Source organism: Mercenaria mercenaria, chromosome 17 (assembly GCF_021730395.1).
Source record: "Mercenaria mercenaria strain notata chromosome 17, MADL_Memer_1, whole genome shotgun sequence".
Lineage (NCBI taxonomy): Eukaryota > Metazoa > Mollusca > Bivalvia > Venerida > Veneridae > Mercenaria > Mercenaria mercenaria.
The window spans coordinates 2762639-2790185 of NC_069377.1; the positions used below are offsets into that span (position 1 = coordinate 2762639).

Below are 27547 nucleotides of genomic sequence, written 5' to 3' on the forward strand. Positions count from 1 at the left end.
AATCTAAAGAGTTGAGGCAAAATAGATAACTTTTACCGCAATGAACTCAGTATTTTTAAAGATGTCTAACTCTGCACCCTTCTGTTTCAGAGGTAAATTCACTCTGAACAGCAAAGAAAAATGCTCATAATCAAATAAAAACAATTCAAGTTTGTAAAATAAATCAATAGTAAGTCTTGAAAAAAGTAAAAACTTACTAGAAAAAGGGAATATAAGGAAAATAATTTGATACCAGTGGGGCTTGAACCTATGCCCCCTCGAAAAATTTAAGTCAAAAGTAGGTTTATGGTAAGAATTGAATACTCTTCAAAAGGAGATACACTATTAGGTGCTCTACCACCTGGCTATCGAAGCAGTTAAAATGTAACCCCTTGATTTGTTTGCAGCAGGATGTTGCAGATACGAGAGCTAAACTCTAATTTTTAGCGACAATTTGTTTGTTCACCGGACTGGAGGGTAAATTTGAAATATAATGGTAACACTACGCATAAATCCAATTCGTACAATTTAACAAATACAACAACACTAAATAACTCTGAAGATACTCAGTCTCTTGATACTGCAGGCCCCAAGAACGAATAATATTAAAGCAATAAAAATGAATTTGCCACATTTTTTACTAGGTTATAGTCAAACTGACACAATTTAACTTCAAGACTATGGTGTTGAAAACCCCTTTTACTCATTTGGTACCTTGGAAGATCTGTGGAATTCTACACCTCAAGCTAGATTTCAAGCCTACACAGGTCAGGAGCAAGTGATTAATCGTCAGCGACCTTAACCACTCAGCCGTAATAAGCCATATGTAGAACGTGAAATTTGTTACACAAAACCTCTCACGCACCAAATAACCTGCTTAAGTGACACTCTTAAATATATACTGACGAGATAAAGAAACGCCTCATTGAAATTTGGCGTTATTTTTTTCCTAACGCTTTTAATTGTTGTGAAATGTAGTAAATCTACATGTACTCTGACCGACAAACACAGTGAACAAAAACTCGCGCGATTTCATTCAGCCATTTGTTCACTTCATGTACCTGGTCATGATTTCCTCGTGCAGTCCGTGCATGTAAACCATGTGGTTTGATTGAACGATTTTTGCACATGTACATGTGTAATACGACACACAACCATATTTTCAGCTATTCTCTGAAAAAAAACATTAGTTTTCGTAATGCCGAGTCTGAATTCTGAAGAGAGGGCTCAGGTTTTGGCTATGCTTGAATGTGGGCGAACGCAGGAACAAGTTGCTAGACGTTTTAACGTCTCTCGTTCGACAACTGTGCGTCTTATTCGACGTGTTAGAGACACGGGAACGTCTATCGATAGACCACGTTCAGGTAGACCGCGTGTAACGTCAATACGACAGGATAATTATATACGTCAACGTCATTTACGTGACAGATTTGTGACGGCGCAATCTACGTCACGTATAGTTGTAGGTAACCGTGGACGTCCAATTAGTCGACATACAGTGAGAAATCGACTCAGAGAACGCGGAATTACCTGTCGTAGGCCCTACCGCGGTCTAATTCTAACGTTACGCCACTGTCACCAACGTCTTATTTGGGCCCGTAACCATCGCGGCCAGCGTTGGCAGAACGTAGTGTTCAGTGACGAGTCGCGTTTCAACTTGTGGAACGCCGACGGACGTATCCGTGTCTATAGACGACGCCATGAACGCTACGCAAACAATTGCGTTTTGGAGCACAATCGTTACGGTGGAGGTGGAGTAATGGTGTGGGCAGCAATCAACCATAGGTTTAAGTCCCAACTCGTCGTTTGCCAAGGTAATCTCACAGCCAGGCGTTACATCGACCAGATATTACGTCATGTAGTTGTCCCTTTATTCCGTCAACGTCAAGGATTAGTCTATCAGCACGACAACGCGCGACCTCACGTTGCACGCGTCACCAGGGACTTTCTACAGGCTAGAAACATTAATGTTTTACCTTGGCCGGCGTGTTCACCGGACTGCAATCCGATTGAACACGCGTGGGATTATCTCGGACGGCGGTTACGCCAACGTCAACCCCAGCCAGCAAACGTCCGGGAACTGGTAGCAGCGCTGCACCAGGAGTGGGCCAGAATCCCACGGTATCTGTTACGCAACTGGTGCGGCTCTATGAGGCGTCGCCTTGCTGCTGTGGTTGCTAGCAGAGGTGGCCACACGCGCTACTGATTTTTCTAATGCAATTTCTCCGACCGGGCTATTAAAATTCAAGATTTAAGCTTAATGCGACAATGAAATGATTTCTTATTGACCATAAATTCTTGTAAAGCATCTAATTTGCGAATGGAATTGTTCTTTTCTAATTTTGAATCACGGTTAACGAAAAATTGTATACCGAGTTTGAATGAGGCGTTTCTTTATCTCGTCAGTGTAGTAACATTACTTATATAAGTTTTATAACTAACTCAATGGTTGTGAAAATTAACTACTAAAGTCAGATTCGTTGTTAAGAAATGGAAATTATAGTAATAAAATTCTGAAAGGAAAAATGAAACATGTGTTTTGTTTCATACGAATTAAGAGTTCCTAAAACTGGTGCGAAGAACACAAATGAGAGACATGAACTTTGCAATCATTCCGAAAAAATAACTGTTACAGCTAATTATTACTGATTATAATGGAACATAATGTTATTATGCGGAGAACACAAGATTTTTTAAAAGAGTATAATTATCTTACTTCATCGGGGAAAAAAACTGTTTAAAGCAGTTGCTGAATTACGCAGTGTCAATGTGCCATCTAGTTACTACATGCAATTTCATTCAATATCAAAACAATTCCTAATGATAAAAATAGATGAAATAATACGCTAAAATATAAATCATTTAATGTGTTATGAATTATCTCATACATTCTCACACATTGTTTCCGAGATTTACAGTGTCTTATTTTCAACAATTTTCATAGATACATATAATTAGTTATGCCTACCATGAACATATGAAATAAAAACTTTAGTAAGTCTTATAAAGTTTTATTTTTCATACACTTAACGTTATTATTAATCAATCGAAAATGTAGTAAAGCATTTCGTCAAAAGTAGGTCCCTCATAGGTTAACTAGTATAAGTAATGCCCTGCCCAACATGTTCACTGAAATGTACTGCCATCGGGGATAAAATGGTTTGGTTGACAAGTTAGACATTTGAGTATATCAGAAAACCCTGTTTACCCTGCATCTCTTTTATCATCGTGTTAAATTCTACGGAACCAATTTGGAATCAGTGAACGATATATTTCTATATTAGCCTATTTTCGGAGCGTGACGAGGCCATGCTAGCGTGATCGTGTCGGTAATCATTTTAAATCTGCCGTGAGCGCACAACGTTAAGAAGTAAAAGATAATAAATACAGTTTATATTGGAGTATCTCCAACTTCCCACCACGACCGTTATATATCCGAAAAATATTTACTTGCATGTCCATACATTGTTTGTTTGTTCGCGGTTTTTATTGAACCACACTTGCTTGGAACTAATTTATATTTAGGAAAAATTAACTAACCGAAAATAATTCTATTTTGATGCATCCGAAACAAAAGCACTTACTCAATTACAGCCATGTTAAGTTTCCCATGTTACGCTCGGAGATGTACATATTATAAATAATGCCCTGTCCAACTGACTCAGTTCAAAAATTACATTACATGATTTTAAACAACATAGTGTCTGAACAACTAGGCCTTGGTGAAAACATTACTGTTTGATAACATATACAAATTTACGGTTGCATGATCAATGCTTTCATCATTAAGAGTTTATTGTTTAAATGTCAAAAACGCATGAAGCCAATTGTTATATACATTTTGTTAAGATTTTGACTCTCTAAAACAAAAATGAGATATGTCACTTTCATATATTTAACTGTGTTGCAATACAACAGTGTTCCTTCTGAAAATAGTCCGTTGCCAAATTCAACCTATATATTAAGTATTCACAGCGAAATACTCTGAGAAAGTTCAAACTGAAATGGACTCTTAGTTACGTGAATGCATTTATTTTCCAGTGTCAAAATGCATGTATCACTCTAGTTCAACTGCAATTTTCCTGTGTGAATTATGCATGCTCTACTGCAAACTACACAATAAAACTCTGACGGCTGTGAAATGACGTTAAAAAGTGATTTGCATTTCACGATGTCGAGAGAAGGAATGTGCTACTACTGTGAGAAGTGATTTCTTTTTTCATGTTGTTTTGTCATAGAAATATCCTGTTGGAATGAAACGTACCCATAAAGACTAACATTACTGCAGTCAGTTGATTGTAAAAACTTTGAAGGGTGGGGTATACCTTTTTGTGATTTCGAAAATGATTTTCAATATTTTAATTTTTCATAATTCTACATAGTAAAACTCATTTGACATGTACGTGCATATACTAGAATGACAAGTTCTATACACTGAATTGAGAAATTAACGTTATACTCAGCTGATAATTTGGTGTTTTTAAGACGTCTCGATGCAAATTTTGTCGGCAAGCACGTCCTGAACAATTCATGATCTAGTGATGCGTGATAAATCAACACCATTTTATTTGCTACACAGTTGGAATTTTCCTTCCTTTCTTGTACCGATTCAGGTATTTTTTGTAGTGAACAATTGGTTGGAACATTAAATTGTCGGTTTGGACGTGACATTTACTAAGTGTTGTTGTTCCCAGGAAACAATGAGAAATTAGACAAAAAGAGAGGATAATTTAAAGTTATAAATTAATCGTTTTACAAAACACTAAAACTGCAGACTCTTGACTCTTAGATGTGAAAGAATTTAAAGTAATTTTTACAATAGGGTTTCGAAATATTTTTCTTCTACTATTATCTCATATGTATATTACTTTGATTAACCCTTAGCCTGCTAAATTTCTAAAATGGAATGATCCATCATTCAATTTGGGCAATACCATTTATTATTCGAAGGGGTGTTTGTTGAAAATTTACTGACTGAATACCGAACAGTGCAGACCATGATCAGCCTGCACGGATGTGCAGGCTGATCTTGGTCTGCACTGGTCGCAAAGGCAAAATAACTTGCCGCCAGCAGGCTAAGGGTTAAAACGCTGGGCAGCGTTAATAATGCAACTGAAATAAAATACTTTTAAAGCGACAATTGATAGATGCGTTGAAGTTACTAAGTTATTATATCATAGTTTTTGCAAAATAGGGCGACTAACTGAAAAATTATTGGAAAAATACCCGGTATTACTAATTGGACGTAAGCTTCTAGCTCATACACAAGGTTGTGTTCGTGGTGCACTGTGCTTCCGAGAAATCTACCCTTACCTATTATCTTTTCTAGTTCACACACAAATCCGTTTCGGTTTTTAAATCACGCTCAATTACCATACAAAAGCGAAGAAGATGTATATAAAAGTAAAAGAAGCAGCTAGACACATCTAAATGCAAAATATGAAATCTTTTATACATGTAAGTCCTACACCGATAAACACACAAATAGTTCAATTACACATTCATTTACCGCTAGTTTGTATATTTACTTGGCGTTGTTTGCTTCAATTTATTTACAGCAAGAGTTTGTATCATATACGATGGATTGCTTCTTCGTTGTAATTTACTTCAACTATGAAGTGGGCTTTAACTTACAATTTGAGTCATTGTACAATAGAAAGAAGAGTGTTACACTGGCACAGTTGCAGGGCTAGATGCTTACGGTGAACGTTAACCAACACTTCAAAAAGCTCATAGTTGTCCAATTTGAAAATTAAATGTCTAATTTGACGTCTGAACATTTCCGTTCATAAATTCAAGTTTACTCGTCTATACTATAAAATTTTAAGATTTTTGAATACCTTCGATGGAAGTCTGGTGGAAAAATAGTAAAAAATAATATTGAGTAATTTCTCTCGGATTGTTTAATCTTCTATGAAGAAAAAAACTCAATTTTAAAAAAGAATTGAACTATGAAAATAGCGTTTAAATAACATATTTATAATATACAGTAGAATAATATATTAATATAAATCGTCTTAATACAAAAATGACTGGTGCGTGGCACTCCCTGTTTGATATTTTTCTTTGTTTTTAAATAAATATGATAAAAGACACTATAATCAATTCTTGTTATTTCAATCATCTAATAAAAAATTTACATAATTTTGTTTTACAAAATTAAGACTTTGAAATCGATGTTAATATACTTCAAACTTTGAAAAAAATAATTGATACACTTTCATTATCCAGGAAAAACACGAAATTTTGCATTCTTTGAAAAAATGCAAAAGTTACCTTAATGGCATAATTTGTACATATTCACACATAAAAAGAATGGAAGAATGTAAACGTACACAGCAAGCAACATACACATATATATAGACTTACTCACAAAACCTGCGCCTCGGTCTAGCGTGACAGGGCGTGTCGACCAGCAGTAGAATCATGGGGATCATGACTACCATCTGGTCTACAGTGCTCCTCACCGTCCTCCGTACCATCTCCTGCCAATAACAACATAAAAACAAACAATTAAACACTAATCAGAAGACAGACAAACGTACCTGCAGTGTTGTCCTAATGCAAATCCACGACAAATCATTTTATGATTTAAGAATAAAATAATGCTTATCAAAGCAAACTTGAACATTTTGCCATACAACATGATTATGTTACACCACTAGAAAAAGGAGTGATAGCCGAAACAAATCTAGCTTTTATTGTCTTCTGAAAGGACAATGTATCTGAAGTGTCGCAACATCTATGCAAAGTAGCTTCTACTGATTCAATTCAATTTCACGTCACAAATACAGTCCCACGTTTGAGTGTAAATTAGATTATTAAGACATTGTTGCCGAGTCTTTTATTCCTTTAGAGAGGCGCCCGCGGTTGTTTGTAACGATGTAGTTAAATTGGTGTTGATGGAAGATCCCAAGATGCACGAGACGATGGAGCGATTTAACATTACGGGCTTTATTAACCACAATAACAACAATGACAAACATTGACAGGAACTTGAGACGAATTTCCTACTTTCGTATTAGACTGAATAAAAATAGTTTACTGTTGAAAATATATATGAGGAATTTGCGTCTGTAAGAAAAAAAATGTACAGAGATCAATAATTAAAGTGTAAAACAGAATTATATACTGCCTTTAATGAGTATACTCAAAATAAGTTTTAAATTGTTTAAAATAAAGATCAATGTGGAATGTTCTTCTGTCCTATTACTTTTTACAATGCTATTTTATATTTATTTTTGCATCTGACAATTTTAATACAAGTGCTCTTATAACTTTGGAATTTCAATAAATGGAAGTGCGATTTTTACTGAATCTTAATCTTGTCTTATGCCGGTGCTAAAGGGTTTGATGGGTTTTGCACATTTCATTACCTCTCATGAACAGACTCAATCAAACCGAGTCTGCTATCATGTTGCTTGGTCAAGTTCTAGCTTCCAACGGACCTTTTCACAGATTTGATTTTACTTACATTTCCGCATGATTTAATGGATATTCGTACAGATGTAATTCTTAATGACGTTTTGTCATTTATTTACGTAAATAAACAGTTGCAACACGTATTTGAAAATCATTTCACTGCTGTTTGAAAAGTCACTAGACTTACAGCTCGTGTTTTCTATAGCTAGAGTCTAAGAACAATGCAAAACGATGCTATCTCAAGTTAACTACCGCACTGCTTTACCGATGCGTAAGACATTACATACAAAAATAATATGAAAAAAATGTTGTTTTCGTCAATTTTTCACTAAACAGAACTCAGCATTCTATGACTAACAGTCAAATAAAACTGTCGAAATAAAGGCATAATGGAATTCAATTTTCAGCTTCAGCACTCATTAATGTACCAGGTTTTCATTTGCATGTATTGCAGTATCAAAATCTTTAACTATGTTGCAATATGACTAACACAGAGTCCTTCCACTCTTCCGTCTGACACAATCAAAGAGGAAAATGCAGCATCCAACTGTAAAAGGCTTGAACACTAACCATGCGATGTGTCTCCAAACAGATAGGTCATAACCATTTTTTATAAAACCTATTATGATTTTGCCAAATACAGTATGAACATTACCATGACTCAAAATGTTACGAAGTTTATAAACCACACCCCCTTTAAAATACCTTCTCGCAGAAGTGTCTAAAACTTTCTTCTACTAAACAAGAGGGTCATGATAGCCCTTGATCGCTCACCAGAGTAACACTGCTTGCTTGAATAGTTTTGGTAGATGCTTATAAATGGAAAATGCCTGTGACATTACTTTGAAACAGTGCCAGTGTTGTCTTACAAGAATATTCTAAATGACTACGGGCAAGGAATGTGTGTAAGTTGGTGTTTGGTGTGTGGTTGGGGTTGGGGGGGAGAGAGGGGTAAGCGCTTCGGGGGAGAATGACAAAGGCCACAAAAAGCAATATCAAAGAATAATATAGTTTTGTAAGTTTCAACTACATACTTAAAGATAAAAGTGAGAACATCCCCTGGTTGCCAGGTTTTTGACGAAACAGAATAATGTATAATCTTCGTAAAGGGTCACCCATAAAAATATTTGTGTAAACCTATTTTAAAATCAGGCAAGCAGATTCTGCCAGAGATATTTTTAAAGTTTCTGCTATATACATATAGGCAAAAAAGACCACACCTCCTGGCAGGCATGTTTGTTTTACCGAATCAGAAGAAATCTGATTTATTTTCGTAAAGGGTCATCAAAGAAATATTTACGAAAAAGCTATTTTTAAATTTGGCTTGCTCTTTTATACAAGAAGATTTTAAAAATTTCCATTATATACGTAATGGGAAAAGAGAAAATGTTCCCTGGCGGTAATGTCTTTTGGTGAATCGAAATCATTTGGACAATCTTGGTAGAAGGTAACACAGGGACCCTTTGCGGGAAATTATTTTAAAATCAGCCCTGCAGTTTGTGACATTTCTTATTTCTACTGTATCAACTGTATACACACATAGGGAAAAGTGACAACGTCCCCTGGTGGCCGTGAATCAATTTTGACCAAGTGGTTTCAGAGGAGATGTCGTTTGAAGAAAAGATTGGACAGACGGACGACGGACGGTAAGTGATCACAATAGCTGGACGTGCTTAGGTGAGCTAAAAAGCTGGAGGTATTAAACAATTGACTGTTGCATGGTATTGATGAAGGTTTTCTACATTTGAAGTGAATATCTACAAATGATATATTTACTGTAAGTGAAATTAGGGAAGATTAGATACTAGTATATCTTTATATAAACCTTTGTATTTCTTTTTACTTCAATAGTATTTTTAACTTAGATTTTGGGATATTTCAACAATCAATATCAAATGTCAAGAGTTAAAACTGCATGAAACTTTAGAACTCCTTTATTTTCAATACATCATGGTTACGCACCCAAAATAGGCAAGGTGGGGATATAGCTATTTTACAAACTTACGTTTTAATAAATTGCTCCGTGTTCTATAATTAGCAAGTCAAATCTATCACAAATGACAATACATTTATTGACAGTCTAAACAGTAGCCTTTATGTTTCTATGCCATCTGTGAAAAGTCTCCCACTACTTTGACTTAGCGTTGCCATATGTTCTAGTCTTTTGGTATCATGCAGTAAGTATAATATTTTTGTAAGTAAAATAATTCTGCTTAAGCAGGTACTAGGGTGTAGTGATTGGTATTGCATATTTCGTTTCCTCCCACGAATAGCCTCAATCAAACCAGGTCTGCTATTATTTTTGTTTTGATCGCATTCTATCTTCTTTTATTATACCTCACATAAATGTCCAATGCAAATTTCCCATTAGTTTAACTTGAATATTATATCATATTCCCCAATGAGTTTATAACTCATGCGCGAAACCGTTATTTTCAATTTCTGCGCAGGTGATATGATCCGTGATTTCATATCACATGCGCAACACCGTTATTTTGCTTTTCTGCGCATGTGATATTATTTTTTCATATCACCCGTTGTGAGATTGATACTTTTATGCATTGATTAAAAGACTGAGTCGATAAATTTTCAGACGAGGCGCTTATATAATTATACTTCAGGATTAAATTACCCTTTTCTGGTGCCCTTGCAAGTGCGAATCCGGCAGAATTTTCTTTTTTATGCTACGTGTAAAATATTTCGAAAACAACTTTTCATCTAATGTTGAATCGAAACTACCACCATGAGATTGGAAATGATCTAACTTAGTAAATGAGTACTCACACTTATACGTTTCGTTTAAAAAAAAGAAAGTTTTCGAATGTTACTGATTGACGCAATGTTGAAATATTAGAATAAATACACTGTAGGTGTCAGCGATATGTAAACGTCTCGACTAAATCTTTCAAAAAAGTCTTATTACACAGCAAAGTCGCCATAACAAGTAAATACTCTTTAATTCTGTAATCATTATTTGGTCAGTAATTACTTTTTAATGTTAAATAAATTATGTTGATTTTCCAGTAAATGTTTTGACCCTTATAAACTTTCGGTATAATAAAATAAATATTGCATTCCTGAGAGGGCGATATGAAAAATGTTCACCCCTAGAAATAGCGCCTCGGTCGATATTCATATATCTCGTGGTGAACATTTTTCATATCACCCTCTCAGGAATGCAATATTTATATAATATAATTCATTAACTATTACGCAGCTGTCTTCAATTGTCATGTGGTTTGCTATAAAACTTGGACTCAGTGTTGTTATGATGTTCGGACCTTTGGAATCATGGAGTATATTCAATTTCTCATCTCACTTAAATTGGTGCTAGTGGTGCGTACTGAATGTTGCACATCTCATAAACTCTCATGCTCAGTCTTAATCAGATCGAGCCTGCTATAATTTTGCTTGGTTGTATTCTCTACTTCTAACAGATTGTTTACATTTCAATCATTCCTATTGAAAACTGGCTTTATCAAATTTATACTTTTTCTAAAACATTTATTTCTTGGTCTGGCTACCATATTAGAAAAATGCAATCTAAATTACAACAAGGGAAAAATCTGACCTGCATTAAGTTTTAAGGTATTAGATCACTAATAATAATGTTTACAGAATGGCCTTTGCTTGGCATATTCTGAAAGGTAACCGTGTTTTGCACTATTTTGCAATTTTTAAACAACTTTTACCGTGCCGTTTTTTATAAATTTTGTATAACTTATGGTATCTCCTCAAGCTCAAGTAGAGACAAATTTCAAAGTGATAGCCACTATCCAAAACGTTGGCAGAGAACTCATTTTACCATTGATTTTAATAAAAGAAACATCGAACTATGGGAAACAATTATAAAACACAAAATAAAAATGTCAATATCATTTTTTTCTATGGTGCCTCAAGTAAACGGATTTAATGAGACAGAATTCATACTTCAACATTGAAAAAATAAGGTCGAATGCTGTGTTTCTGTTTTGAATTTTGCTTACTCCATTTAAAAATAACCTTAGGGCAGAAGTAAAACCTACCTAAATTTCTTCCACAATATATAATGTAAGAGTGAAAGCAAAATAGAGTACTTTCACCGCCTGTAACTCAATATTTTTAAAGATGTGTAACTCTACCCCTTCTGTTTAAGTACTAAATTCACTTTGAACACCAAGATGTCGCTTATAAGATTCATCTTTTTCCATTTTTGTACAAGAAATCAATAATAAGTCTTGACAGAAGTAAAAACTGAAACTAAAAGAATTGCAGAAAAAGTAGGTTTGTGGTAGGAATTGAATACTCTTCAAAAAGGAGGTTCTTTATTAGTGATCTAATAACTTAAGTTAATTATTAATAGGTGTAAATGATCAGCTGACTGAAAATAAAACATATTTATAACAAGAGGGCCAAGATGGCCCTAGGTCGCTCACCTGAGAAACACACCATAACAGTGTAAACATGTCTGACCTAGTGATTTCATGGAAAAATATATTCTGACCAATAAGCATTAAAAGTGGAGCAAAAATCTTGAGTATAAATAAGTATTTTCTTTGATTTGACCTAGTGACCTAGTTTTTGACCGCAGATGACCCATATTCTAACTTGACCTAGATTTCATCAAGACCATCATTCTGACCAAATTTAATGAAGATCAATTGAAAAATACAGCCTCTATCGCATACACAAGGTTTTTCTTTTATTTAACCTAGTGACCTAGTTTTTAAACCAAAATGACCCATATTCAAACTTGACCTAGATTTCATCAAGGCAACTGTTCTGACCATATTTTATGAAAATCCAGTGTAAAATGCAGCCCCTATTGCATACATAATGTTTTTCCTTGATTTGACCTAGTGACCTAGTTTTTAAACCAAGATGACCCATATTCAAACTTGACCTAGATTTTATCAAGGCTATCATTCTGACAAAATTTCATGAAGATCAATTGACAAATAAAGCCTCTATCGCATACTCAAGGTTTTGCTTTGATTTAACCTAGTGACCTACTTTTTGACCCACATAACCCATATTCAAACTTGACCTACATTTCATCAAGGCACTCATTCTGACCAAATTTCATGAAGATCAATTGAAAAATACAGCCACTATTGCATACAGAAAAGTTTTCTTTGATTTGACCTAGTGACCTAGGTTTTGACCCCAGATGACCCATAATCAAATTCAACGTAAATTTTATCAAGGCAATCATTCTGACTCAATTTCATAAAGATCAATTGAAAAATACAGCCTCTATCGCATACACAAGGTTTTTCTTTGACTTGACCTAGTGACCTACTTTTTTACCCAAGATAATCCATATTCAAATCTGATCTAGATTTCATCAAGACAATCATTCTGACTTAATTTCAGAAAGATCAATTGTAAAATATAGCCTCTATCGCATACACAAAGTTTTCCTTTGATTTGACCTAGCGACCTAATTTTTGACCCCAGATGACCCATATTCAAACTTGACCTAGATTTCATCAATGCAATCATTCTGACCAAATTTCATGAAGATCAGTTGAAAAATACAGCCTCTATCGCATACACAAAGTTTTTCTTTGATTTGACTTAGTGACCCACTTTTTGACCCTAGATGACCCATTTTCAAACTCGGCCTAGATTTTATTAAGGGTATCATTTTTTCTTAATTTCAGGAAGATCAATTGAAAAATACAGCCTCTATCGCATATACAAACTTTTCCTTTGATTTGACCTAGTGGCCTACTTTTTGACCCCAGATGACCAATTCAAACCTGACCTGGATTTCATCAGGGCAATCATTCTGACCACAACTCGTGACGATTAAATAAAAAATACAGCCTCTATCGCATACACAAGGTTTGTCTTTGATTTGACCTAGTGACCTAGTTTTTGATTCCAGATGACCGATTTTCGAACTCGGCCTAGATGTCATCAAGATAATCACTCTGACCAAAATTCATAAAGATTAATTGAAAAATACTGCCTCTCTCGCATACACAAGGATTTTCTTTGATTTAACCTAGTGACCTAGTTTTTGACCCCAGATGACCGATTTTCAAATTCGACCTAGATTTCATCAAGGTAATCAATCTGACCAAAATTCATAAAGATTAATTGAAAAATACAGCCTCTATCGCATACACAAGGTTTTTCTTTGATTTAACCTAGTGACCTAGTTTTTTACCCCAGATGGCCCATTTTCAAACTCGGCCTAGATTTCATCAAGGTTATCATTTTTACTAAATTTCATGAAGATAAGTTAAAAATGCAGCCTCTATCGCATACACAAGCAAAATGTTGACAGACGACAGACGACAGACGACGGACGCCGGACATCGAGTTATCAAAAAAAGCTCACCTGAGCATTGCTGAGGTGAGCTAAAATAGTGTTTAAATTATTTTGGCCTTTACTGCTTTGAGATTAAATCCCAACATTATTTGTTGAAGTACTAGAGGTGAGTAAACTTTTAAGCTGTCTTTGCGATGATCGGTGGTTCTACTCAGTCATTCATCAGTCACTCATCCCATCCCTGCCTAATGATTTTGCCACATAGTATATTTTGTCTTCCATTAGTTATTGAACACTGCAATGTCACCTGAACAGAGTGTGACTTTAAAGCAAGGACGAACACTAAAATTCTACTTTTGGTAGAATTTTCCCTTAAGATTTGTTTAAATGTTTAATGCTCTCATGCAACATAGATAGCTTAAAGACTTAACACTAATGAGATTATGTTCTTGTTATGTTTACCATTTATCACTGTGGAAAGTTAACTCGATTAAATTACAAAGTAAGAGGCATTAAGCTAAATGCAGTATTAACTGGATGAATAATGGATGAAGAATACCTCAATTTCTAATTGTATTTTAATTATTTAGAAACACTTAACCGAAATGTGAACATAGATTTTTACAAAACAAGCAGTAAAAACCTTAAACACTTGTATTACATATTGACTGATACTCATAAACCTTAAACAGACATTTGAAATAATAAGCATTTCTTTCTACATGTACTCTGCATGTTTTTCAAATGTCACAACACTTTCTATAAATACAAAAATTGCTCTCAAACACATGTAAAATAGCAAGATGTAAATAACCATATTTTTAAATGTCAACTGTCTATATTAGGTAACAACGTCACAGATTCTTGTGAAACTTCTATTTACAACACGATATCTTTCTTTTGGAATTCACCAAAATACAAAATTTAGCGTTCAAAATAAAAAAAAAAATAAGGAGAAGATCTAGTTCCCAATGATATAGGCCTATCCCCATACTCGTTTATCCCCTCATATACTCCATCTGGTCCCCAAGAATTAAGAATGTTCCTACACAAATGTAATACGGCACATCGACTCTCTGATTCAGGTGACATCATCTCCAACCCACACCCACCTGTTCACCAGACAAGCATACATTTATTTTTGATTAAAATTTTAATTTGCCTAACATTCAGTCCTCATACCATCTCTCGAGAAACATTGTCCAGAGAGACCTACAGACAACCAGCTTTCTGATGATATACATTTCTTAGTTATACACGACTTTAAATTTGAAAATTACGGGTCTGCTATTAAACTGTATCTCTCTGACTTTACCCATCCAACATTTAATCTTACACGTCTTAGAAAAAAAACTGTCCACACCTTGCATTCTGTCTAGATAGAGTTATGCGAAGGCAGTTTACATAACTGAAAATATTTTTTATTGTTAAATATAGATGAAATTATCAAACATTTTGCTTGAATGCGTACAAGTGTGAATATGTTAGCCATTACCATAGCTACCTGAAAGGTCTAACTGTCCATGCCTGTCCATGATTTGTAACATTTATATTTGCAAAAGGGTGGAGATTTTATCTTCCGTATTACGTCAAATGCACCACAGCATGTCTACAAAGCAGTTTTATGCTGGATAAGCATGGAAACCCTTAATTTATCCCTGAATATCCATTTTTAATAATATTTGAATAAGAAAAGGAAAAGGGTTTGTTTTACTCTGAAACAACATCTAGCCTTCATGTTATGAAAACAAAACTATTCTTTCAAAATCCAAGAAAAATCCAAGCCCCCATCCATACCTCCCAATTGTTTTCAAAGAGGATACTGTGTTAATTTAACTCTACGCTGATGATATTTATTGAATTTTTATTTTTTGTTTTTTTTTTTGTAAAAAATCAAAAAGGCTTGTTTGACAGATATAACATGCCCATTAATATCGATACCACACCAGATTTATATAGGGTCCTTTTCATGCCAAGAAACAAACATACAAAGGCAGCCATTTAGGGCGCCAGTTAATCCTCTACTAGTACAGACGCAGGATGGTCTGACAACAGGGACAGATTGTGCGAGGGAAAGCCTAGAAAAATCGTTTAGATACATTTATTCGATGTATAGGACCAACACACGCGACGCTGTCTTCCCTGGGAAGAACCAATACTGGCCTCTGGTTAGGTTGGAGATTCTGATATCCATACGTCAGTGGAGAGTTGAAATCAATTACTGGATGAGGTAAACAGCCACTTATGTGACTCTTGAGGTAACAGTAAATCTACAAGTAATAAAAACTGGCTTCATTACTGTAAAGCGGCATTAGGATTTATCGAGGCACATTGCAGACCGTCGAAGAAGCTAAAGATTTAAAAATTTAATTGGCTAAATCAGATCTTTCATTCAGTAAAATTGAGGATGAGCTAAGAAACCTATGAAACATTTTTAGTTACACGATTTAACAGACTATTGAAAATAGTGTCGCTATTAAGCTATCCATATTTACCATCCAAATTAATCTAACAGTCAAGGGAAAAACCTGTCCACAACTTTGCATTCTTGTTAGTTACTTAGTATTGCGAGTGCGTTGCATAAAAAATAGTTTTTTATTGTTAAATGTTAGTGATCAATATAAAACGTTATTTTGCTTGCAATCGTACAATTGTTTCGAAATTAGCCTACAGCTTATAATGGTCTATCTGTATTCCAGTTAGTGTCTTTATATGTGAAAGTGAATGGATGAATTTTATTGTCAATACCTCCTTGTCAACAAACATGTTTTGTGGTATGACTGGATATTAAAATTATCCTGAATACCATTTTAATAAATTGATAGAGTGTAATGGTTTGCTTGTTTTACTTGAAATAACTATATTCTGCCTAATGTATGAATAAATATCTTAATCAAGAATAAGTAGAGAGTCCTACCTCCCAATTCTTTCAACTGTGTTATTACCGTGTTCATTTTATTGCAATTGGTATTTTTTTGTGGTTTAAAAACAATTGTTTACAGATAACTCCCACGGCCTCCCCCTCCTTCTTCCTCTTCCGAAATTTCAATCCTGCCCTGCTTTCACCTACACCTATTTTACCACGTTAATATAATGACAAAATATATCTAATTTGGTAAAAGTCCAACGCCAATACAGTGCCAAAAGATGGGTAACTGGCCTTGTGATGTTATGGTTGTTTTTACTATGTTTAATGCTTATAGTGCTGAATTTCTTTATATTCTGGTTTTCTTCATGATAGGATTTTGATAAAGAATACAAACTATAAATCGTAGATTGGACAAGAGTGACAATATGAAATTAAAACAAATGTGTCGTTTTCATGTAATGTGTTTTATCTTCTGATGGACATGTACCTAATAAAATTAGTACTTTGTTGGTAGCTGAACATTCCAAGAACCAGCTACATACTAGTTCACAATGTACAAATCAGATTCAATTCAAACTAAAACGCTGTTTAGCAAATGTTCACCGTTTGGGATGTATAAATTTGTCTTTTTTCATTTCGCAAGAAAAACGAACTTTTTTATTGGAAGGTAGTTAGTTATTCAAAATTGTTCGGAATAATTATGATTCATTCACAAAATGTCAGTTTCTAAAATAAAACATTTTTAAGTATCCTTAGCCTAATAAACAGAGTAAAACTATTTAGTATCTTATTTTCATTAGTCATATTTCATTTTCTTTCATCAGTGTTACCCGCTTGCATTTAAAATAACTATTCTTAAGTTGAAGGATAGTCAATCAACGAATAGATTTGTTTGCATTACTTGTAAAGTTAAAGCCATCTATCCATTACGCGTCTGTAATGCATTATGTTGTGTCTCGGAAAATTCATTAAGGTTCATTTAAAGGTCTATAAAACCTTTGTTTAAAATGTGGCTGCCACATTTTTGTTATTAATATAATATTCATTACTGTCTTGTTAATTCCAATTTTCAATAATTACTTTTCTAAAATATTTGCCATAGGTTTGAATTTTTGATTAACATATTAGAAAGTATTGTTTTGATTACCTTCCTTTATGGTTCTGACTGTATATGTTTCTGTGTAATATAAATGATGTTTTTCTAACCTTTTCATTATGCATATTTTCTATTTGGACAACTGTTTTATCTGATTGTAACATAAAATTAAAAGCATTATGTAACTTTAATACACATTTAGAAACAGGTTTCAGCTGTAAATGACCTATGTAAGGAATAAGAAATTTTAGGGCCGCATAACCGCTGTAAATGACTGTAAGTTAAAAGAACTTGTTTTACCATCAGTCATTATTGTCAGTCAGACAAGTTTGTCCACAGAATAATGATGCTCCTACTTAACGTCTCTGCATGGCCATATAGTGGTAAATGTGTTTAGCATGTTTTCCAATCCAGCCCATGACAGACGTCATATTGACCTTTCTAGCATCTATTTGATGACAATGCAAGGCTGGTAAAACTTTCTTATAACGTTTGGATGGGGATGTGAATCAGCGGGTGAATATGTATACTACGAACAAAAGATAAAAAAACAAAGTGTAAAGAACAAACAGGATGAGAAATATGGGGAGGATAATCTCAAATAAAGCCCAGGGTGCACAGCCTCACATGCTTAACAATGTTTCACGATTCATAACTCTAGGCCAATTACATTCTTATATTTGCACGACGCAAATACGGACAGACGGACACAACCCGAAGGGTATGTGTACGGACAAGGACAAATCTAAGTGCTCCCCCAACTGAAACAAGATATAGCTAAACACAGTATAAGTGTGTACTGCCACTAAAGCAATTTTAAACAACTAACTGTTATTGCATGACATTTAATTATAAATGTAGCTCTACATATAAAATTTATTTATATATTTAGTAAACTTAAATATATCTGAAAAAGACTATTTACATTAGACACACATGTCTGCTGACAAAATATTTTAAGGAAAGAACGGCATTGGATATCTTTAAACTTGTAGTCAATATCAACAACGCTTAAATGAGGTTCAGAGCATAGAAACTGTACCTCTGTGACAAGTTAATGCAGAATTAATTTTATTCTGTACACTTTAACAGCTTCGTAGGAGGTGGTTTTAAACAAGATTAATAGAGAGCAATTTTTAAATAATGTACTAGTCTGTCTCAGGTCAAACTAACGTTAATACAAATTGTACGCATATATGCCACCAAAATAGGTAAACTATACTATTGTTTAATTCATTTTTCTAGTACTTGAAAACAGTTACTCTTTAAATGTATAAACAATAACACTGATTTATAATTAAGGAGTTTTAAGTGTTTGAAGAATACTTTTAATTAAAGATGACTCAATCAGTGCTTAATATAATTGAGCCGTGCCATGGGAAAACCAACATAGTGGGTTTGCGACCAGCATGGATCCAGACCAGCCTGCGCATCCGCGCAGTCTGGTCAGGCTCCATGCTGTTCGCTTTTAAAGCCTATTGGAATTGGAGAAACTGTTAGCGGACAGCATGGATCCTGACCAGACTGCGCGGATGCGCAGGCTGGTCTGGATCCATGCTGGTCGCAAACCCACTATGTTGGTTTTCCTATGGCACGGCTCATATATCGTCTTAGTCGAGTCTGAATGGATAACATCAATAGCAATCTGACTTAAATACTTGATCTTCTAAACGAAGATCTGAAAACAACCCATTCACATACGTCTTCTGTATATTTTGGATGTCCAGTATTGCTATTTTTATTTTAACCAATCAGACGACTTGTGCGAATGTCAAAGAGTAAGAAAAATGTGCAGTCATTCCATATCTCGAACCCGGGACCCATCGCTTACAAAACAAGTGGCCTACCGGCTGAGCTAACCGGCTATCAGACACATTTCGACATAAGAAACGTAAATATCAAAAGTCAAGGCTACAGGTAGATTTGCAAAATGTTGTAAGTTAAGCTCTGATTGGCTAGCGGAAGGGTCGTCAGAACGAGGCTATGAATAGGTCGTTCTCAGATCCTATGCGTAGTAATAGGAGATGTACTTTAGTCAGATTGACATCAATTGTAAGCTGAGTTACTTTCGACCATAACTTTAATTTTAGGCCTATTAGTTGGTAGCTGTATATAAAACTTCTAGAATATTTTAGTATTAACACAACGTACACAATTTTTATTAAAGCATACTTTTGTAATTTTCTTGGAGGGACGATTTAAGCAGCAAATTTTATATATTCGTTAAGAAAATTAGATTAACATCATATTAAAATCCAACAAAATTCATGGAGGCCTGTAAAATGATGTAACAGTGTCTTGCAAAATAAAGAAGAAATTCACGAAAATCCTTATGACGGATTTAGTGGCTCAACTAATAATTTAAAGGTCAAACGTTACGCTTTAATTTCATTTTGTATTTTCAAATTGGCCAAGTCTCATTTTAAAGGTCCAATACTAAGGAAAGTGAACATTTTAATTTCTTTTAAAAAGCACAGAAACTATTTCATTTTATTGGAAAATGAAAGTTGGTATGTAGAAATCCGAAATAAATCGCAGTATATGTACAATTATTTTTCTATGAAGTATGAAGAAAGTTAAAAAGACCTGGGGGGTCATTCTGTCGATTCATTGAAATTTCAACATAATACACATATATTTCTTTGAGTTCCAAAGACCTTCTGTAAATTTAAACCTGCCAATCTTCATTATTTAGTGTCTTGCAGAAGTCTATGCACTGGCTATGAAAAAAATTGCCAACTCACTTTCCCTTAGTAATGGACCTTTAAGGTACAGATACGTAACGTCATCAGCAATTTATGTGCGATTTCGTGCTCTCTCGTGTCGTTCATTTCCAGATACGACAATAACATTGACTGACATGGCACGTATCTCTAGACATGACAATTGAAAATAACATATCATATCCTTCGATTGCAATTGTAGCTTACACGTGCATGCGTAAACAGAAGAAACCGACCTCGCATACAAAACATTCGCAAATGTAAATTGAAGTTCCAAATATATTGCCTTTACACTACTTTTTTCTGCAATAAAAGTATGTTAGCCACACATGTATATATGGACGCATCTTCAAGTGTGAACATTTCCAGTTTGTTTTATTTTTGGAAAAAAATAATGCCAGATATTTTGGTAGGCAATTTAACTTGTCAGATATGATTTAAGAAAACTTACTGATACTTGATATCTACGTAATTCTATTGTAGAGATTTCAGACGCTTTATGCCAAACTATTGTTCGGAAACAAATTTATCTTAACTTTGTTATACAGACAAATGCCATGATGTATACAGAGTGAAATAAATAATGACAAATATATCTCTGAGAATACAAATTGTTTGGCTTTTTTATAAAGAGGGACTTCCTCAAAGAAATATCAAAAAAATCTTCTTTATCATTTATTTACATCGGAAAGGCAGTTTACATAACTTTAGCAAGTTTATATGTTACATAATCTGTGGCCTCTTGCGTTACTTCATGACAGCCCACTTAAACCTGACATATATTGAAGGAATTTGTTTAATGTCATATTCGTGTCACTGTAACCACATTAGTTTCTGGAGGGTTTGGTTGGGTATTTTTTGTTGTTTTTTTTTTCTGGTTTTTTTTTTTCTTTTAAGGTTTTGGTATAACTGTGAGTGGTGATAATATACAAACACGTACAAATGTATATCTTACATTTTAACAAAGCTTTACATGACTGTGCTTAACTTGCATCTTTTACAGACGATATGGACAAAAACAATGGTTTTCGGCAAGTACACATTAGTTTCACAGTGTATTATCAAAGCATTTTATAGTCGCTACCACTAGCCCATACGGGCGATTCATCCACAAAAATGTTTTTAATTATTTATTTTACTGGAGGATAGTGCAATGCTTCCCTTCCATAAGTTTCTGTGCGGGGTGTAAAGTATTTATACACGGGACTTTTTTCTGAAACCAATTATTTCAGTTGGAGGGACGGATGCCCGAATTAACGACCCCTGATTGTTTCGTAGTCGGTTGTGTTACTACCATTCTAGTCCGTTGTCACTACACATCATATGTATTTCACTTGAATAACTTTACAAATGTTTACTAATTTTTACTTTTCTTTTAAGATAACCTCAAAATCCGTTTATTTTATCTTAACTCAATGAACCGCCCTTTCTTCCTTAATCAACGCAGCAAATATGGAAGTTCGATCCGTTAATGGCGCATTACCAATAAGTGTCCGCAAAATGGAAGTTCGATCCGTTTATGGCGCATTACCAATAAGTGTGCTATTAGCATAAATATTGAATTGAATCAAGTATTATTTCTAGTTGATATTTCCGCTTACACTCGTGGCTAAGGCAAATGTCAAGCGCTAGGAAATATTAAAAGTAATATAGAATGCAAATATGAAAATTGTCTGCATTTAACTAAACTGCTTAGTACTTTGATATTTTGTTGGATAGTTTGCGAAAAAAAAATGTTGAGTTTGAAAGCCGTTCGAGTAAGAAGACAACAAAGCATTATTAAGAATATAATAGTGAACAAACAAAAGAGCTTGAGAAATAGGAAGTCCGTTAAACAGGTGTTGAAATTGTCAAAGTTGTTTAAGATATACAAGGAAAGCAAGAAGACTTTGTGAAGTCTATGAACACATTCAATCAAACCCAGTCTGCTATCTTTTTGCGTGGTTGCGTTCTATGGTTTTAAAAAAACTTCTTTTATATTTTATTATTTTCAGCTTTCGTCCATATCCATATCTTAGTTAGCAACCTTATTTGCGGTGCTAATGACGCAATACAAAATAACTGTATTATTTTGCATTTCCATAATGGTAATTATACATGATTTGCATGAAAAATATGAGATATACAAGAATTTAGTTTCAAATTGACAGTGAAATATACTAGAACAGGCTAATTATTTAATGTCTTAACATTTTATTGAATTAATGTAATAATATGTACATAAATCAGAGTATTTAGTAAAATTTCAATCACATTTTGTTTCTACAGTGTAAGATAGTTATTCACCTATATTCTTCACACTATGCTGGAAAGAGATTGAAAAATAACTTTGCAGATGAAGTTGTGGAAACACATTTATTCAGAAAGGGCCTAAAATGTTCACCTGAAAACTTGTAGTATAGCTGTATATTACCTGGGCTATAAGAATGATTTTCATGAAGATTTTGTGGGTAAAAAAGTAGGTCACTAGGTCGTAATGGGTCTTTAAGAACTGGCGAATAGTGAGTACATTACGCATATATTGAATTCACAACTGGACAATTCGATTATTCTAGCGAAAATAAAGAAGCGAGCCACGGATATTGCTCAATTTGCAGTGTATGAATTGGAATTAATGTGATATAGAAACGATATGGACGAAAAAATATATAAAAAGATTATTTAAAACCAAAGAACGCAACCATGCAGTAAGATAGGAGACTGGGTTTGATTGAACGAATTTCATAGTAGCTGTTATTAAAATCAGATAAAGCCTGCGCTAAAGGCATAAGGACTATTATGGCTGTTTTTGGCCACAAAAATCAGTTGAAAACTACAACAAAGCATCTAGTTTTAGTGGTCACCACCTAAGCTAATATATTTCGGGTAGAAATGTATAGAAATAAATTTTCCGTCTCTATGTCAACAGTCTAATGTAGCAAGAAATGGTATTTTAAGCTATTTTTACGCGTAATTTTGTCGTATTTGGTGAAATTTACACTTTACATACATCCCCAAATCAGAACCAATGAAATTTTCAAAGTACACATTTTATGATCTTAGGTACATATTTTGAGTAATTTTGGTGTTGATTCTTGCATTCGGAGGGAGTTTGATTTTCAATCAACGATATTCAGGTGTATACGCACCTGGCTCGAGATCTAGGCGACAGTGTCAATGAATCTGCTTCTTTAAATCAAAACGCTTGTCGTCTTTAACAGCTAACAAAAGGGAAATTTAATCAGTTTGTTCGGAAGGCTTGCATGGTTCCAACTAATTTTCATAGCACGAGTCACCCGAAACATGTTTTATTCTCGTGAATTTCGGATCCAGATATCAACTACACGGTATCTTAAAGGCCTCCTTGGGTGGTAGTAGGATCTGTTATAATTTTCAATTACATGTTATCTTTAATTATGTTAATTTTATGGCAAAAAGATTTTTTTTTTCATTGTAAAAATCGGGAAAACTCATCACAAGTTTTGGAAAAAATAAAATTGAAACGGAAACGTTGCTTTAATGCATAGATATCCTTTAAAGTTTTAAAACAATCTATTCACCAATAAAGTCCTCGCTTTTCTTTAAAATGATATATAGTATCAATGGTATAAAGAAATCAAGGCAAAACTTGTTACGGAAAAATGTTGATAAAACGGTAGTTTTTATTGCTGCCTAGGTGAATAAGCAAACATTTCATATTGCTGGTACTTTCAGAGAAGTATCACTGAAGGATAGTAACTTTTAAAAGAGACAAATACAGGGAATATCACATAGAAAGGGTTTACGGTGCATTTGTATTGTACAAAGATCTTTTGCATCTGTGAATGCAATATCTACTCAACATTTTGACCAACCATTGCAAGTATTACCCTGGAAGGCCGAACAGTTAGACAAGTGGACGGACGAAAAGACAGACGAGCACACCGAGAGGCCAGAGTGAAACTGTTTAAAGTACATACAGATAAAAAGCTACTTTTGCTCTCATCCCTCGATATGGACAACGATGAAACCATATCCCCACGACATTGCGTAGAGGTAAAAGGCCGTAATCATTATCACAGTCTCATTATTCAAAATACATCGTTACTATCCTCAGTCCACTTAATAGCAATCCCCTGTGCAGTTATATTTGCTTCGTCTTTCAGGTCATCAAAAATGAGTATCTTCTAACAACAAAACATATCGTTTTGATATCTTGCACAATACTGAACGATGTAATTGCAATAAAATCGATCGATTCAGTTTTTATTCTTATTTTTTATTTGTGGAACTAAAATTTGTAGTCCTGTTTGGCGCCATATAACCTATACTGTGTTGGTGCGCCGCAAAACCCAAATAAATAAATAAATTTGATAAATATATACCATAAAATACAAAATATGGTAAAAAAAACTTACCGTGTGTCAAAATAAAATGTTTATGATTTATCACTTTCTGAGCTATATCCTGTTTCCGTGTCCCCACAGTGAGTGTGGTACCTATGCTCGATATTAGGAAAAACAGTGGAAGGCAATTATGAATTAGCTTGACTTTGTGCAAGAGGCTGACAGACAACTTAATGGCGTTGGTTCGAGTGATGATGACACTGTATCAAATCCACAATAAGTGAAGAAGAATAGATTAAAATGCAATATACAGAAAAATGGGGGTATTCAATTGATAATGAAAAAATATCAAAATTGTTAGATTAAAGTAATATTATATTATAATGAATAAAAGTAAACTTGGGAATGTATTAATATCGTCATAATGCTGCTTTTGACAGTTTTAACCTTCGGTAACAATAGTTACGGAAAGAAATCAACATTAAATGAATCATTTAGACGTTACAATAATGATATGTATTAAACTCTTTCCCGATTAATTAACGTATATGCTACAAAAACAAATGGATCCGTGCAAAACTGCAATTTTCTGGTGTTAATGTAGACTGGTTGCTATGGTAACCATCTTCCACGTATTTGATTAAATGTTTCGTTTAATAGCAAAGAAAAACGTCTTCAAATGTCAACCAAACCGAGCCTGCAACATTTTCGTTTTTGTCGTGCTGAGCGACCTGTGGAGTTTCCACTTTTTCTACCTGATCTATTATTCGGATCAATTTTTTGAAGTTCCGATATGGGGATGAAAACACTCATTATAGTCCCCACGCCTTTGCCTAATCTACAGTTTTTTTCATAACCGTTATGATTTTTTTTTATTGTTGCTGCATATAAATGATATAATACCAGCATTTTTTCCTTCAATAATTCTTTCTCTGATTTTAATCATGGTGAAATTCGTTAAGAAAGAAAAAGAAAATAAAAATCAAATTCTAATATCAATATTCATCAGACCGTTGCATTGTCATAACTCATTTTACATGTATATTTCAAACAACAAAATGGCGTTGTTGATATCAATAGGCAGTTCTGTTTGTGTAGCAGTTCTGTTTTTTATAATTTCATATATCTGTTTGAACATTAATGCATCAAGGATCATGAGATACGCAACAATAATCATAAGATATATGGCAAGATCTTAAATATGATACATTAAATATTAAAACGAATATAGAATAATATCAATGATTTATTTGCTTTGAGTAATTTCGGTGTAACGCTGTTTTTCAACATTATTTCAATTTATGTAGGGGCGGGCAGTTAATCTAACCAGTGCTCCTGGATTCTGTACCACTACAAACCTGTTCTCCGCAAGTAACTACCATACTCTCTACATGAACACAATGTCTTTTACCAAATCGTCATGGAGAACATACGCCTCGCCCGAGGATCGATCGAACTCACGACCCTGCTATCCATAGATCTGTGCTTTCCTTACTGAGCTAAGCGGGTAATAACAATAATAATAACAACATAGATAGTTTGACAGTTTGTTTATATGTCATTATTATTAATGTAAATTTATGTATTAAATTAACTATATTTTCTTTTATTTAAATATACTTTTAAAATGAGTTCAAAATTATTAACTTCGTGTAAGTAAAAATACCAGATATATTTCACTTTTATATTTCAACAATCCACAAAAAAAAAACCGGTAATAATAACAGAGTGTCTGTTTTGCTTTGCATTTACAAAAAAGTCAAAAGGAGAATTTTATTAATTACTTTCTTGATTTCAGGAAGTCTATCATTTCACTGCTGAGATAAGACAGGTATAGTCTAGATAAAATTGTCTGTTCGGCTTTTTTTATAAAAAAATCTCGTCTGGCAACATACTTTTGGTTCATTGTGTCTGTAATTTTTCTAGCATTACGTAAAATGTGTGCGTTTATTTTTCTGCTGAAGGAAAATGTTATGTATAAAACAATGAAGATTATCCAGTTATTGCCATTGAGATTTAAACTGTTTTCTGAACTGTGGAAATCTTCAGATTTGCAGTTTCCGTGTCGAAGCATGACATTGGCTTTTTGTAAATGATAAAGATGAACCAAATATTTGGCTGGTTTGTTATTTGTAGAGACACATTTGCATTTAATAGAAAGCTGAATAATTTTCAGACGGTAACGGCAATTTAGCGTTAATGGAACAAATTAATTGTCGGTAAAAAGCGAAATGGTTTCTATCCAAAGAAAAAGATAATGCAATGAAGCGGAGTTTCCAGTGTACAAGAAAGACAACGGAAAATAAAGAGACTGCAGAATAGGATAGTAAAGTTAGGGCCACCATCTCCATATCTCAGAAGAAAAGGATGGATACCCATGATTTTTATGGGGTTTTTTTTCTGATGTATATGATATAACCTACTTATGCAGTACAATGAATAGGAGATATGCTGCTTAATAATAATATGATAAAACATGTGTATTTTGTTACATTTTTTGTGTATCCGAGACATTTTCTCAGAAATAAAACATTAAAAAATCGTTTCTTCGTGTCAGTTTTGGAATTCATGTAATTATTTTATCCAATATATGATACTCTGTGTACTGAAAGGAAAATAAAAAAATCCATTTGTCATGTCATTTTAAGTAATAGTTTGCTTCAGTTCCTGGTCCTCATATTTGTATACCAGTTTCAAATTGGTCATGCATTTATCTTGTCCATACCTTAGAGACCCGATGACATATTCTAAAGATCGCTGAAATTTATAGAGTATGTATTCAAGTTAATTTAACTAAACTCTTAAAATATCTGTCCATAGAGAAAAAAAGTCTTTAAAATTCACACTGCTCGTAAAATACTCCCAATATCCTTCACAGATAATGTACCGTTA

At 33.9% G+C, this 27547-nt stretch overlaps 1 protein-coding gene across 3 annotated transcripts in view; it reads right to left on the minus strand.

The window, feature by feature from the left end:
- The window catches only part of LOC123536459 (uncharacterized), a 49826-nt gene that overhangs the window by 16610 nt on the left and 5669 nt on the right, over positions 1–27547 (minus strand). For 2 of the 3 annotated variants that reach the window (XM_053528776.1, XM_045319656.2), the window contains exon 2: positions 6349–6464. In XM_053528776.1, coding sequence (XP_053384751.1) covers positions 6349–6461 — 113 coding nt within the window. In that variant the 5' untranslated portion in view covers positions 6462–6464. Of the gene's footprint in view, positions 1–6348; positions 6465–6524; positions 6740–27547 lie in introns of those variants that run through there. The other variant, XM_053528777.1, reaches the window with a different exon arrangement.